The sequence below is a fragment of the Balearica regulorum genome, chromosome 1 (genome assembly GCF_011004875.1).
Source record: "Balearica regulorum gibbericeps isolate bBalReg1 chromosome 1, bBalReg1.pri, whole genome shotgun sequence".
NCBI lineage: Eukaryota > Metazoa > Chordata > Aves > Gruiformes > Gruidae > Balearica > Balearica regulorum.
In genome coordinates this window covers 75,465,072-75,481,247 of record NC_046184.1, presented here as the reverse complement: position 1 = coordinate 75,481,247, position 16,176 = coordinate 75,465,072, and the positions used below count along the sequence as shown (strand labels likewise).

The 16,176-nt window shown below is 40.6% G+C and overlaps 1 protein-coding gene across 1 annotated transcript in view; it reads left to right on the top strand.

Moving 5' to 3' along the window:
* The window catches only part of ITPR2 (inositol 1,4,5-trisphosphate receptor type 2), a 261,890-nt gene that overhangs the window by 214,870 nt on the left and 30,844 nt on the right, over nucleotides 1-16,176 (top strand). The window contains exons 46-52 of the mRNA XM_075759160.1: nucleotides 631-738; nucleotides 3,227-3,419; nucleotides 6,223-6,348; nucleotides 9,188-9,363; nucleotides 10,668-10,832; nucleotides 13,014-13,209; nucleotides 15,294-15,386. Coding sequence (XP_075615275.1) covers nucleotides 631-738; nucleotides 3,227-3,419; nucleotides 6,223-6,348; nucleotides 9,188-9,363; nucleotides 10,668-10,832; nucleotides 13,014-13,209; nucleotides 15,294-15,386 — 1,057 coding nt within the window. The remainder of the gene's footprint in view (nucleotides 1-630; nucleotides 739-3,226; nucleotides 3,420-6,222; nucleotides 6,349-9,187; nucleotides 9,364-10,667; nucleotides 10,833-13,013; nucleotides 13,210-15,293; nucleotides 15,387-16,176) is intronic.

The window sequence follows — 16,176 nt, the reverse complement described above, 5'->3', positions numbered from 1 at the left end:
CCAGCATTTTAAATATTTATTAGTCAGCAAGAATGGATGTATTTTATGAATCATGTAAAGTATATAATTTGTAAAAGCTTGTAGGAAGAGATACATACTTGTGTGGTTTTGTGTGTGCGCATATGTGCTATGTATATAAACTACACAGTTAAGAATGTATTTGTCGCCACTGCAGTCCAGCTGCTTCTGAAATAGTTATGGACGTTACCTTGGCAGCCCTGAAATACCTGCCTCAGCATGGTGAAGAACAGTTTAGTCATTTGAAATTACAGAGAAAATATAATTGTAAATGTAATTACCTAGTCAGAGGTATGCAAATTTTATAGCTAAACTTAAGTGAAAAGAAGCATTCAGCCTAATTTTTTGGCATTTGTCAAAAGCCATGTAGGCTGCAGGCTAAGCTGCCTTTCATAAATCTCAGCCGAAGACTTGCTGCTGACTTTTTAAGACTAAATTATTTCTATTGTTCTCAAGTAATTACATTTTTGTTGTTATCTGTGGAAAGAGCCCCACTGGGTTGAGCATGTAAGTATATGGGGGGGGGGGGAGGATTTGTGTTAGTTAAGTGGAGATGATAAAGCTGAAAACAGCAGTGGGACATAAATCAGATTTTTTTTTTTCTTTCTCTAGTTGGCTCGTCACAATAAAACATTGCAACAGATGCTGAAGCCAGGGTCAGATCCTGATGAAGGAGATGAAGCCTTGAGGTATTATGCCAATCATACGGCACAGATAGAGGTAAAGAATTGCTCACTAGAAGATTGAATATGAGACAAGTTTGTATCTTGTGCATGGTGCATCACCTCTTTTTAAGCTTCTGAACAGCAAAGCTTATTCAAATGGTGTAGATTATTTATGAGAAGGAGAAGCTTGAATAATATGCTTTTGGCTATGGGAGAAAAAAGAACACACCTATGTTAAAAGTGGCTCCAAATAATCATTTTACAGTAGCTTTCCTGTGTGTTACCAAACATGTTTTGTTAGGGAAATAATGAGTGTGGATAGTAGCTGTGTCATGAAGTCAAGAATAATCTTGTATGGTACATCGCTGAAATAAATAATCATGAGTTTCAAAGCCAGTGATGCTAACTGATCAAATTAAAAGTTTGGCTGGAGTACAAAGAGGTTTTGAAGTGGTGTAGACATTCAGTATGGCTTTTGTTTAAAAGACCAAGGCTTGGCCTGGTTCATCAGTTCTGTTCTCTATTTTAAACTTTACCCCTGCCGTGGATTGGATTTAGATCAAGATCCACAGAGGTATTTCCGTTCTTAACTCTTATATCAGATCCTGTGCTCTTACAGATTTCATGGGATTATAGGCATCAGGATAGGAGTTAGGCACTGTCGTATCTCTAGTCCTTAGTGACTTTGTAAGGAGGAGAATTTCTACGGTACAAAGGCAGCTGCTGCGAGAGACTGCAGGAAGGGGCGACATCCGGCTCTCTTTCGGAAATGCTGTATCAGGTCCAAAATTGGCCGAGTATGAAAACTGCACAGTATGGTTGCACACAGGCTCATCCTGAATCTGAGCCAGTAGTTTTACCTTTGGTGGGCTCCCAGGCTCCATCAGCACTGGACCTGAGCTTGCGTGCTGAGGGAGCGGTCTGACGCAAGCATCTGAGGTCGGTATTGTCCTGGCTGCCATCAAGGTAGGCCATGGCTGGGCCCTTCTCTGTTTCCCACCATCCTTTTTGCCCAGTACTGGTCACATTATCCCACCACAGGATAGATGGAAGCTCCATGGCTGTGGTTGTCCAGAGAGCAGCTCAGTGCTCCTCTTAATGTATTTTAATATTTGGGTGCTCCTGAGGTATCTCTTAGCAGTTATCAGCCGAGTTATCTGGGTAGGTTGTAAATTTAGGCATTAACCAAGCACTGTGGTCTGCTTTTATGTGGCCAATAGCTTCTTCCTGGTGTAACTCCTGAAATCTCCTAAACACTCATGGCTGCAAAGCCTGTTCCTTGAGCTGATATGGAGGCCTCTATTCTCAGGGAGGCTTTTAAAACGCCATTCTGCAGAGCAGCACACGTGACTTACCTTGTCGTTGGACACCCCGGCAGAATCGAAGATGTGCTGTCGGCTTCCTTCACTCACCCTGCCGGGTTAGCTGCTAGTCACATAGTCTAGTTGCACAACTGCTTGCCTGAGACACAACTATTTACTTAGGATGCTTCAAAATTGCCTGTTCAAATTTCACATAATGCACAAGCCCATGGGCAGGCATGAGCATAATTATCCTTCATCTCCAATGCAAATGTCCTTGACTATGTTACTCTGAAAAAAGAGTTAAAACAGGTGGTCTTTTAATATGCTCACATAATAAGTAAGAATTAACAGAGAGAAGGGAGCGTTCTTTAATGCAGGATTGTGACTGGAAAAGTGAAACTCAACCTGTTATTGCTGCTATATCAAATGGATGTTTGCTGGTCTTTCTCTGAAAGCAGTTCCAGGCCTGTTTGGCATTTCAGATACAGCTCCCCTATATCAGGGTATCATCTCATTTGTTTGATTTGAAAGTCAAATAGTGGTGTGGGGTTTTTTTCACTGGTGGCTGTACAGAGACATGGGTCTAGGAGTCAAGGTGAGTTTTCTACCCATTTCTGTATTTTTAGTAATGCAGAGTCCATGATCAAAATGGGGAAGCAGATTTGATGACAGTGTGGTGAGATGGAATAAAATCTAGCTCACTCACCAATAACTCGGTAGGCCCTGAAATACAAACAATGCAAACCTTTGTTTTTTTTGCCAAGTAAGAAGATAAAGACTGACAAGATATGGGTGTTGTCTGAGTAACAAGGTGCTATTTTTACACGTTCACCTTCACAACTTATCTTATCATAGAAATAGACTCAAGGTGAGAAAAGAATTTCATAGTGTGAGCAGAAAGCCCCTGAACTTCTGCACTGTTTACTGGGAGAGATCTGTTTCAATTTATTACAAAATTGGAGCATTCTGAACTAGAACATTTTTTGTATTTTTTGTATTTTGGGGGAAGTTTGGACCTACGTTTTGCTTGAGACATATATTTGCCACCTTATTTTCAGGGCTTTTGAAGATAGAAAAGCAGTTTTACTTCGTTTTAGAGTTGATTGGTTCAACTTCATTGTAATGTTCAAATAATGTATGCATTAATTAATAAATAAAAGGGGAGCTGTGAACAAGAAGAGATATAGCAAAATGGTTGGAAAGTCACTGATCCTAAAAAAACGTGCATGTTATTTATAGATTGTTCGCCACGATAGAACAATGGAACAGATCGTCTTCCCTGTCCCCAATATTTGTGAATTCCTCACCCGGGAATCCAAAAGTCGGGTATTCAATACGACAGAGAGAGATGAGCAAGGGAGCAAAGTCAATGACTTTTTCCAACAGACAGAGGATCTGTACAACGAGATGAAATGGCAAAAGAAAATTAGGAGTAAGTATTGCAATTTCAAAAAATAGCTTAATTATGCTAAAACCCTGCTTTTAAGCCTTCAAATACTTTCATTTTAATAATACACTTTTCTCTGTTCACTCCAATGCTGCAAGAGGCAAAACTGTTCAGGGCTTGAGAGTGTAGGCCAGCAGAGTATAGGTCAGCTGAGACACTTGCATGTCACCATTAAAGAGGCATAATATAGAGCAGTTAGTAATATAATGTGTTCAAGATGATGTTTTGGTCTTCAAAAGTTAGATTGAGGGATGGATGAACTGGGTGTAGTTCTACTAAACTCAATAGAGTTGCACCTAATTAAGCCAAAGCCCCTAATATTTAACAAAAACATCTGTAGCTACATACTTGAGGTTTGCAGATTCCTAAAAGACCGTTAAAAAACTTGTAAATGTCAGTCACTTAAAAACATCTCTCACCAGAACCTCAGCTGTTTTAAATCTGCCCGACTCCCATGGAGTCTGTTCTCCTCTGCCAGTTGACATCAGCCTTGCTTGACGAGGCTGCAGTACGTCCCGGTCCATTAGCCCATACCAGTATATGTCCCGTGGCACTGGGAGAGACATATGTACCACCTTGAGCTGCTTGCAGATCTGACAGGTACGGTCAAGATCATGAGGGAGGGATCAGAGCAGGGACACGAAGAGGAGGTGCAGTGAAGCCAAGCCAGGTACCCTGAGTTTCTTCCTTAGCTCACTGGTGGGCATTACAGCTGCTGGCCCTCACCGGGAATGGGGCCGCTGCCGATGGCCCGGGGACAGGGAGCTCCTGCCAGCTCGGCCACTGTCAACTCTGCCCTTTGCTTTTGAAGCAGAGAATCAAGGCTGCAAACTAATTAAGCATCTGCAGTATCCTTGAGGGGTAAGGGAAAAAGTTGTATTTTAAATATGTATGTATATAAAAATACGTGAGAATGATCACTGCATTCACTGCTAAAATGCAGATGCTGTTGGGATGGCACATGTCAGCTGCTCACAGCAGCATCATGCAATTGATTAGGAAGGAAACGAAGAATAGCATCTATGATCAGAGCAGCAGGGAGTTTGGATAGTCAAAGCAATATGGTTTAATGTAGCATCCTTAATGTGGTGGAAACGTGAATGTTGGTTGCAGTTTTTATAAATGCCAATTCCCAGGCTGTAATTTTCAGAGGCAGTAGTAAGTTTTCAGCGTGAATCCTGTCGGCCCAGGTCCGCTTCCCTTGGTGGCACTGTAAGAACTTGTCTGTACTGACAAACTGACCAGAATAGAAGTTGAAAAATAAACGATTCCAAAATAACTCCCTATCTGCACAGTCTATTTGGGAATAAAAGTCACCATATTGTAGAAAAATTACTCTAGTAACAAGATCATATCTGTGGGTTTTGCTTAAGAAACACAAATAAAAGAGCCCAACCCTACACTTACATAGACCAGACCTGCCTAATGTTATAAGCAAAGAAAATTGGTTTATTTTTATTCAGAACAGAAATTCCTCAATTCCTTTCATCAGTGGAATGGCCCACAAGTCTCCATGTGTTTTTCTATTCGAAAAGATAATCCAGGTTGAGGCTCGGTCCATTCTTTAGCCGTGCGTCTGTTAGCATGCAGTCTGCATTGCTTAAATTGACACATGTCGTTTGCAATGGCTCCAAATGCTTAAATCTCAGCAGCCAACGGCATAAGGTTATCACAATGAAATCTGAATATTTACCTAATCATGATTAAAGTCTGTTTAGACTAAAGCCTGAGATAGTCATATGCGGCTGAAGGAGTCTACTGTTTATAAAAAGTTAGCTGGGTGCAGGCAAGTCAAGAATATGCTCTGCATACTTGCAGGAGACTCTGAGTACTTTAAAATCTAATTAATAGGAATACATCGTCTTCAAATGAACCTCTCTGGCTAGAAATGTTTTCACACCATTGCACATAGAATCTTGTTTTAAATGTTCATTTAAACGTATTGTAGTGCAATCATATATATGGAGTGCTTACCTGGGTCTTAGTACCCTCTGATCTTGTTCCTAGCCTTTTTGTGGGATCGTTTATGTGACTCTGGACACAAAATCTTAACCCTGTTTTGCCCTATTTCCATTTTTAGTCTTTTCTAACTGGGTTATAGGTTCTTTGGGATATAGACTATTTCTGTGTGTTTCTACAGCACTTCACAGATGGAGATCCTGGCTTCATTTGAGTCCTTTTAAGCAAGAGCTGTTTGTCAGCAGGTAACTCTGGACATCTGAGGATCATGCAGGAAGTAGTCAGCTTTCATAGAACCAAATCCCAGTCAGACCAAATTTTACCCTATTCCCCAAAGTAGCTATAGGTGTATTTAGTTTGACAGAGGTGAGGGAAATACCACTGTTCTGCAACTTTGGCTATTCCATTGTTCTTTGAATAATATCATCGGTGTACTCGGTCCAAATGGGTCATTTGGATGACCTGTTCTGGGTCTTCTGATTGACTGGCACGCAGAGTGCTAAAATGTGTTTGTTTGCTTGATTTTGTGTCTCCGTGCACAGAGGCTACAGTTTCAGAGGCAGGTGAAAAGACTAGTATCAGTCCTAAAATCTCAGCAGAGGCAAAACTCTCATATATAATAAACTATATTGGGATCTTTGGATTAAAAGCTCTGCTTGAAACTATGTTTTATGGCAAGCCTATGCTTAATATTTCTCTATTTTAGTTAATTTTAAAGATCTGCACATTTTCTTCATTAATCTGTATTTTTTAATTCCCTTGAAACCATTACTGATTGAGTTCCTGCCTGCTTTCATTTTATTGATTGCTACTCTTCTTCCCTTTCTAGATAATCCACCCCTGTTTTGGTTCTCCAGACACATCTCTCTCTGGGGGAGCATTTCCTTCAACCTTGCTGTATTCATCAATTTAGCAGTTGCTCTGTTCTACCCCTTTGGAGATGATGGAGATGAAGGCAAGTGGAGTTTGGTTTTATTTTTCCTTTTAATTTTAGATGCTTTCAATTCTAAGGTAACAGTTATATAAAACTACATCTTCAAGTATGCTTGTATCTGCAGAAGCCATTTAGTATCTTCTAAGTAGGTACCAGATGTTGTCTGAAATGTGGTAATTGATCTTCTGTGTGTCACATGTCCCATGCAATGTGAAGCAAAATGGACAGAACATAGCTGCTAAGCTGAAGATTATCTAGATGATCTCAGCTAATTCTTTTTCTTTTTTTTTTTTCTTTTTATATTGCCATATTGCAGTGTACTACTGCACACATTCACTTACAGCTTCTGAGCTAGGGAAGGATTCCTGGCAGTGCAGGGACAGGGATTCCTTAAAACTGACCATTTTGAATGAATTGCAGTCTTAAAGATATATGGAATGAAAACTAGCTTGTTTGGTTTTGACTATTTTACTTGTTGAGTTAAAAGGACATAACTGTTGCAGACAATAAATGCATTATATAAAAATGTGCTTTATGATTCTGCCTCTGCTTCATCACATGCCACAGGAAATACAGCAAATAATAAATTTCATTAAATAAATGCAGCAGACTAGCAGGATGCCTCTTTGAATCCAAAACAAGCTTAATTGGGATAAAGGAGACTAAATAGTTCAGAACACTGGTAGCGGGAGTAGAGCCATTCACCTCTGGGTCTTTGATTCGTGTCCAGTCCCAGTCAGTAATGTGACTGAAAGTCACCTCTGTCTGATGGCATGTGAACTGGGTTGGTGGAAGCAGTCCAGCTTCTAGTAGATACATGTGCTTTTCACAAACACCAGAGTTGGCACCAGCCAACATTCCTGTTGGCTGGCTAAACGGAAAGGCAGCAGATTAAAGTATATTGGCGTGGAGACCACGTTGCCCCTTCACCCTACGGGGTGGTCTCTGCAGGTCATGGCACAGGCATCTCCCCAGCCTTGCGAAGCAAAGTGTGCGGGGCTGTGCCATGTAGAAGGGAAGCATTTGTACTTAGTGCTTTCCTGTTTGTAAACTGAAGAGTTGCTTGGAGCGCGCACCCGTTACAGCCCATGCAAGATAAGAGAAGAAATAAAGGGTTTAAAATAAACCTTTTAAACTACTGAATTTCAGCTAGTCTATACTCCTGGAAATCCTCTGGTCTGCAATCAGTAGGTATTAATACTTATTTTGAATGGCAGATTTATGTAGTATTAAAGTGGCCCCAGTATCCAGTAATTTCAGTGATAGCGCATTTCAGGGTTCCAGTTCCTAGTGCTTCTAAAAGCAAAAACCGAAGGATAAACAATAGGTGTGGCCAAGTGGGATTAGCAGGGTCGTGGGGCAGGCTCCTTATTTCCAGCCTCCCCCTCCACCAAAACCTAAGGGATGGAGTTTGTCTCCCATTTTTCCCCTTCACCTTGCATAAATCCACCCATATTCAGATGTCTGAGGTGCCTGGGCTGATCTGCTCATCCCAGGAACGCTGCTTTTTAGTAGAGTTCTGCAGTTCTTACATCACATGACATAAGTGAAATTGCGCTGCGGATGAGGACACCCTGCCTGCGGCGTGCATGTCTGCATGCGTTACTGGTGTGGGTCCTGCGACGTGAAATTGTTTGACCTGCAGCAGGGAAGAAGGAAAAATGATTTGTTAAAGAAACACTGCGTGCTTTGGCCTCACCTTTCAGATCCACTTGGAAGTTACTTTTTAGGATCCATTAAAAGTTTCCAAATCTTGTTGGCGAAGAAACTATCTGACAGAGCTGACCTTGAACCTCCTGCCAAGGATATAAACACTCCTGAACTTTGGAAAAGTTTGGATGCCATCTAAATGTTGAGGCTAGGGCCTCATCTCATTGTTTCTTGATCGCACTGATGCTGCTCAGCTGTGTGTCTGTTGCCAAAGAGATAGCAGGATTTCTATTGTGAGTCTAGCTAAATTTTCTATTCCCTTCTCCCCCGTCACTGACCTCTCAGTTCATCTGATAACAATAGAAGTCAGTGTACAAGTGTGACAGTGCCCTGAGATCTGAATGTGCTTTTTATATCACAGCAACATGGTGCGTTTCCAGGGCTTTAAGCAGAGGAGAGAGGGAAAATAGGGGCATCGCTCAAAACTCGGGGAGAGCCTGGAGCCAGCGTCTTGCAGAGCGACAAAGAGACTGACTCCGAAGGCAGCGGCTCACATGCCCGCAGGAGCTCAGCAAGACCCGGGACCCGCTGCCTCCCCGGGAGCAAGGCGCAGCTATTCAGCGGCTCTCGGCAATGCAGATGCTGCCTGTTCCTGCCCGAGACCCCGTGGCTGCCTCCCGCTGCGGCAAGTGCCTTGCTCCCGTGCCGAGGCGGAGGCTCCTGCTGAACCACCCGCAGCCGTTCAGAAGAAAGCTGCTTTTCTAAAACCGGGGCGCTTTGGTGCTGTTGGGGATCAAAACGTGACACTGCAGCGCGGTGCCGCTTGCTGCGCCGCCCCGAGGACCGGCTATTTCTGTAGCTGAGCAATCATGGAATTAGACCGGAGGAGCCCTAATGATCCCTGCAGAAGGGAGCTGATTAGTAGCTTGCTCCAGGAGAAGGGTAAACTGTTTCATCTCCAAGCACTCCTTGGATTTTAATGGAAATTTCATTAGCTGCTCTTATTATTACCTGTGCAAAAATCAACAACACTATGATAATAATAGCTCTCGCTGCAATTAGGGCGAGTTGTGGTCAGCAGTTGTGATACATGAATCATGCTTTTTGTTAGCGATATTGGCAAAGGAATTGATCTTTTGGATCTGTTTCGCGGTGAAAAATGGAGTCTCCAAAGATGCCTCTCTCAAATCTCCCTTTTTCCTCTACACAGGCACGCTCTCTCCGTTGTTTTCACTCCTCCTTTGGATAGCAGTGGCGTTTTGTACGGCAATGCTGTTTTTCATCTCCAAGCCTGTTGGTATTCGACCCTTTTTGGTGTCTGTTATTCTCAGGTCTATATATACAATAGGGCTTGGTCCTACCTTGATACTTCTTGGTGCTGCTAATGTAAGTACTTAAAAAGCAAGCAGAATTTCCCTTTCAGCAGAAGCAGAGATATTAAGGGTCTCCTATTAAAAAAAGCCCTTGATTAGAGCTGTGCAAAGAACTTATTTTTCTGGTTCACTGGTTAAGCCAAAAAAAAAAAAAAAATTAAATCATTTTCAGTCATCCTGAAACAGCAGTATCAGCAAAGTGGGAAACTAAGAAAAAAAGCTGTTTTGGTTTTGTGCATATGCAAATATTTTAAAAATAAAAACAATATGAAATTTAAAGAAATATTGCTCAATCAGGGGAATCAAATTTAGTTTCTGGCATTAAAAGAGTAATACCAATACACATACCAAATATATCAATAAGCTCAGCAAAACTGACACTGACAAAAATTTGTGAGGTGCTTCTGCGAGCTTAAATATATTTTCGAGAAGAAAAAACTTTTCAAAGTTAAAAATTCTCTCAGCCCTTTTCCAGATCTCTTAACTTAGACATGAGTAAGTTTGCATGTTTTCTGAGCCCGGTAAGATATACAGTCACGCTCACAAGTCATCTATTTAGATTTCTGCCTGACTGCTACAGCTCTAATTCACCTTAGCACCAGGCGGCAAAGTATTGGGCTATTTGCCACCAATTCTGCGAGAATTTCACATAATTAAAACTACCCAGACATACAGTCAAAAGTAAAGGAAAGTAAGCAGTGCTTGCCTATGTCAAATTTGTGAAGGAAAAGAAACATGTTGAGTCCTCGTTCCTTGTCCTGGACTGCCAAACAGATGAGGTTAGGCAAAGCTCAGGAGCAATGGAGAATCTGATGCTGTTGCTTAAACTGTATACTTCAAAAATGCCCCCAGTAATTTCTTCTAGGGATTTTATATAGAAAGACGTGTGATCTGAAGGAAATGGTAGATCTCACACACACCCCACACACTTTCTGTTGTGTTACTATTGTTCTCTTTGTAGTAGCATGCCCAGCTGCTCTTACGTGGTCTTGGTCTAAACTCAAAACTGTTAGGAATTCACTCCCCAGTTGTGTTTTTAATGCCTTATGACATTAATCCTACCTACTCACTAATGTTATAGAAATAAATCACAATGTAATGAGGCACAGTGCAGTGTTAGAGGGGTGATGCTCTTCCACTTACTCTCATGAGCTCGTTCCCGGTGTGCCTTGGGAGCTGGATTTCTCTCGTCTCACTCCAGCTATCTAAAAGTTGAGCATTTACTCAAAGCAACCTATCTAGACTGTTTTGCACGTTGCAGCAATGCAAACAACAAATAACAGGATTTTTCTGATGCCTTTGTTACCCCTCCCACAGCTTTGTAACAAAATAGTGTTTCTGGTGAGCTTTGTTGGGAACCGTGGAACTTTTACCCGTGGCTACAGAGCAGTCATCATGGACATGGCTTTTCTCTATCACGTAGCATATGTCCTCGTCTGCATGCTGGGCCTCTGTGTGCACGAATTCTTCTACAGTTTCCTGGTAAGTATGTGCTTCTGTGGAGGGGAAAACTTTGCAAAAATAGAAAATACCGTTACACATGCAGCTGTCTTCAATTTCTTCCTGACAATCAAGCCAAATCATGTGTATTTTTAGCATGCCGTCATGTTGCTGCCCCTTAGGAGCTGCTGTTCTCATTAGAACCTGTTTCTGTTAGGACTTATTTTATCTGTTTTAGAGTTAAAAGTTTGCCCCTTTCTTTTCAGACCATCATACAGCCCACGCCTTTCTCCCACCCCTCCCCAGCATACATATATTATGTGTACATTGTTCCTGTATCTTGTGTCAGTCATAATCTCTTTGGGACAGGAGTTGTCCACTGGTGTGTGCATCATATCTATACCAAAAGATCCTATTCCTCAGTTCATCTTGCAGCGCTAATGAAATAAATTAAAAAAAAAAAATTACTTGGGAAATAGGGCCAGCATGCCTCTGGTGTAGCAGGAAGATTCATCACTTTAAATGTATCCCACTTCATTTTCTTTTGTTGCCATTACCCAGATGGAATGCCTTTTTATAATATGATACAGGTGCAATGAAAATGAATCATACAAAATTATGCTAAACTCGGCTAACTGCTCCCTTCATGCTGAATAGCAGTAAAAGGTGTTTCACTGCTCTTGTTTTCTAATCCTTTTGCTTCATACAGGAACACGTGAAACTTGTAGGGAGAGTGGCTAAATTGTGGTCATTTACATGGGTTCACTTTCCTGTTGTCGTATTTTTCTGTTTCCTGAAGAGTGGTGAGCTCCCTCCCAGCACTTCTCAGAAGTGTGTTAAGCATGCTAAAAATTTCAGGGGTTCAGTCCTCACTCTACTAGAGCTCCTGTTGAAGTCAGGTTTTCCAGATCTTGATGTTAAAGTCAGCTTCAGAGTTTGGGCAGATTTCAAAGGAACCAAGATTTTGTGGCTGTAGCTGCAGGACACTTTGCAAATGGATGTTACTCTCCTGCTTAAAAAATGCACAGCAAATTATCTGTTATCCTTTCAATGAGTAAGGTGATCTCCGCCTTAAAATACTTTCCAAAGTGAATTAAAAAAAATACTTTCCAAAGTAAATTAAGAAACACTTTATGTACTTACTTTTTTCAGTGACTGCTATTGACAAATCTCCGTGATTCATGGATGTTACAATTGTTCACATTCCCAAGTTACTTCCAGGTGTTAGGTTTGGAAATACTGTTCCTCATTTTAAGCTTTTTCTTGTACAGAATGAATGATAACTGTCATTCCTCTTTCTTCCTTTATTATTAATCCTTTCACAAGGCCGTGGATTTCAGATCTTGTGAGTTGTGACTAATACCTTCGTCTGTGGACCATTTTGATAAATCATAGTGTGTCACTTTATATCTGTAATCTGTGTGTTTTGAAGTGGAAATACATACATTATAGATAAGGTCCAAAGCACTATGGAACATCAATAGAATTGCAAAAGAAAAAAAAAGCTATAGTTTCTTGAGAAGCTCTTAGCATGTTTAATTGCTATTTTAGGCCTTTGACATTTAAAGCAGTATTATCTTAATGTATACTTTTCTTTAAAGTTAAATACCAGGAAAGCATATAGTGCAGGGTAAAGAAGAATAGAAGTTTCCAGTTTTATACAAACAGTGCAATAAATGTAACTTTGTCCTAAAAAAAGAGATGGCCCTAATCCTTGTTGTGCATGCGAGTGACTTTTAAATGATGCCATGAGCTCAAACAGTTTACAGACGTGTAATTACTTGCATGCATGAGTGCATTTTTTTAGTTGCAACCCATGCGTGTTTATCAGATGGGAGATAACATGAAAAATTAATTTGTAGATGTAGATCCATAGTATGAAGACATTGGGTTTTAATTTTAATCTAGGCTGGTTTTGAACATGGGGAGACAACGAATCTTGTTGGTAACCATTAGCCACGTCTGGATCGGGTTCATATATAATGTATGCTTTGCAGCTTTGGATTTTGCTATCATCTGTCTTAAAATTTAAAGTTCAGAGCTAAATTCCTCCTATAAGCATGCCCAGCTCCCACTGAAATCAATGTGAATTGTGTGTTTATGAAGCTGAGAATTTAGAATGTGGCTAGATGCGTGTTTTGGAAGTTCAGATTGCTTTCCTATGTAGCATCCATATATTGCCTCATTTGTATTCATTCTGCCTGTACTCTTTGCTTTTCCCAGCTGTTTGATCTGGTGTACAGAGAAGAGACATTGCTAAATGTGATAAAAAGTGTTACCCGGAACGGTCGTTCCATTATCCTCACTGCGGTGCTAGCACTCATCCTAGTTTATCTCTTCTCCATCATTGGGTTCCTCTTCTTGAAAGATGACTTTATCATGGAGGTCGACAGGTTGAAAATCAGGACCCCTGCTGCAGGTATTGGTTTTTTCTATTAAAATTTGCTTCCGACATATACCTTTTCTGTGGTCTAACCTAACTTTCCTCCAAGGAAGTTTATTTTTTTTATTTGTATCTGTTGGAGCAGAACTAACTCCGTTATACCTTAGGACTAAATTAAATCTCTCGGTAAAATTTAATGTGTAGGGTTGTTTTAGACTAGGTTTATCTGTTGAAATACGAAAATCTAACACTCACAGTTGATTTATTACATTTTCTTTTCTAACTCATGCTAAAATTAAAAAAAAGTCTAAATTTATGAAATATTTGGAAGAGTAACTCAAAGTGGATTCTATTGTTTCTCATCCCACCTTAAAAGCAGGTCATAGTATTTTCTGTGTACTGCATGAGGCCCGTGATCTTAACATGTTCAGTAGATGTATTCATTTGATTATTTTTTAAGCTTTATCCAGCAGAAATTTATTACAGAATTCACACTTCTGCTGATAGGGGATTTCCTGGAGCATCTTTTAAATTCAGTATGTATTTCACAAACATCACCATTAGTGTAAAATCCTGGCTTAGTAAAGTCATTGGGAGATTTTTAACCAGTTTTAAAAAGATTAGGATTTCACCTTTCTGGAATGAGAGATTTTACCAGTGTGGATACAGAGTTACAGACTTGCTTTGCTAATAAAAAAAGCCAGGTCTGGTCTGTTGAGATCTTTGTATATGCTGCCAACCAGCCTGCTGGGAGCATGGGCAGAGAAGTAACTGTCTGCTTAGAAGTTACCTGAGGATAGCTTGTGACTTAATTCACAGAGGCACGATATTCCCAAATGCTGAGCTCTTCAGACCTGTACATAAGCACAGAACAACTAGTGGGGTTCTCCCTGGACTGTCTGCGCTGTTTGCCAGGTTTTTCCTGAATTTGTTATTTCAAGACCTAAAGCACACAAACAAGGCAAAGCTCATTCAAGACTCATGGGCACGGTGTACTCCTGTAGCTGTTTTGATACCATATGAAAACAAAGGAACTCGCTGGATTTCTTTAACACACCTTGCTTTTTGCCACCGATAATCTTAAAAGGGCTATATTGGCTTACATGGGACTTACCATTCATTTTTGGGACAGAATTTACGATCCAAAGTTTTACTTTGAAAGATAATTGTGGCCATTGTAGAAGACTGGATGCGAGGCTACACGCAGCTCTGGGCTGGTCCAGTGCAGCGGTTCTTGTGTGTTTGTGTTTCTTCTCTTGGGTTCTTGGCAGACTTTTGTGGTGTGGGTATATTCTTGCTGGCTTTATACGTTGCCATTCCTGATCAAAATCTCATCAAGAAAATATGCTGACTATATACTGATGGAACATTATGCATCCCAAGACAAGTGCTTTAAATTTTTTCTTTATAAAGTGGCACAAAGAGAAAGTCAGAGCGGATGTTTTCTGTGTTACACAGATTGTCTTAGGCTGCTACTTTGGTTGTATGATTTCACCTTCATTTTTTTCTCCTTAAACCTTTTTGTATCTCTGATTTGAAATGCAGAAAATTGTTGAAGAAGCACAAGATGAAATTGGTTTGATAAAATCAAGCTGATGTACACATTTACCCACTTTGGGAATGTTAAATTAGTGTTTTACACAAACCCATACATATTTACAAATGAGTACCAAACTGTGTTATAATCCTTGAAAACCCTTAAATATTCTACATTCAGGGTAACTGAACATCAGCTTGGTGTCCTTCTTGTCAGCTTTTGTGAATAATTTATCTAATGGTTTTAAAACTGACAATATTTTCATATCTGACAGTTGTTTCTTGCTTTGAATATATTTTGTTCTAACCAGAAGTAGCAGCATTTGATGTAGATTCATTAATTTCAGGAGATGAAATGGGAATAGCTGTGATATACAGTAAATATAAAACTGTGTTTTTGTTCCTTGTGATTGCTTTGAGCTGTTGAGGCAGACTGTTTGAGGAAGGAGGAACTGGCAGTATAATTTGTTCTGCTTTTTCTTCTCAACTTTTCAGATCAGTGATTCACTTTTAGAAAATAACGATTTAAAACTTTTTACCAATGCAGTATCTGTCTTTTTGTCCAAATCCCGCTTTTTACACAGGTATTGGTGAAGTCCCCACTACAACCCTCACATCAATGGTGGGCGCCTGTGCAAAAGAGAACTGTTCCACAAGCATCCCCATTATTAACCCAGGTTAGTACAAGCGTTCCCCAAAACTGATGATCAATTAGAACTGAGTGATTTGTGTGTTGTTATTGCGGAGACTTTTGCTAGTACGAGAAGCAATGATTGTTATTGTAAGTCAGAAGCGCTCAGCTTCCCCAAGGCTTGGAGCTTGGTTGGCAGCTTGCTTTTAATGCGAGTGCTTCCCACATGTGATTTCCAATTGCATTGACATTAATTTTGTTACTAAAAGAGCTTGCTGAATCATTATGCTTTAAGGTACAGGTCGCTTCTTTCCAGATGACACTGCTGAGAGAAAAAAGCTTGCTGCTTATCTGTAGCATCCTCACCTGCACACACTGAGCCGCTATTAGATCCATTTAGGGCAACAAGAGTTGATTTTAATGGCATAGCATATATCGGCAAGCTTTTGTGTATACTTTTTACGTGCTTCTAGGCCAAGGCTGCAGTGTAGCCGGAAGACCTGAGAGCCCCAATCCGGGATCAAGTTACTATGTCTTAACGAGTTACCGTGGCTCAGCTAAGCAGAGGCAGCAGTCGGTCTCTGCGTTCTTAGCTTGTGGCAAATGCAAGGCAACGCAGACTTGTTGTGAGCCTTTCTTGCGATAGCCAGGTTGTGTTGCTTTGTGCTTGTGGCAAGTGAAGAGCTTGGTTCAGCAGATGAGTGCACCTGGTTTTACTTTGATACCTGAATTATGAATCTGATCTATATGTCAGAAGGACTCTGTCAACTTTAAATATGCTCAGTTAAAATAAAAGGTCTGACTTAAAATAAAAGGTCTGACCGGTGTGTCCTGCT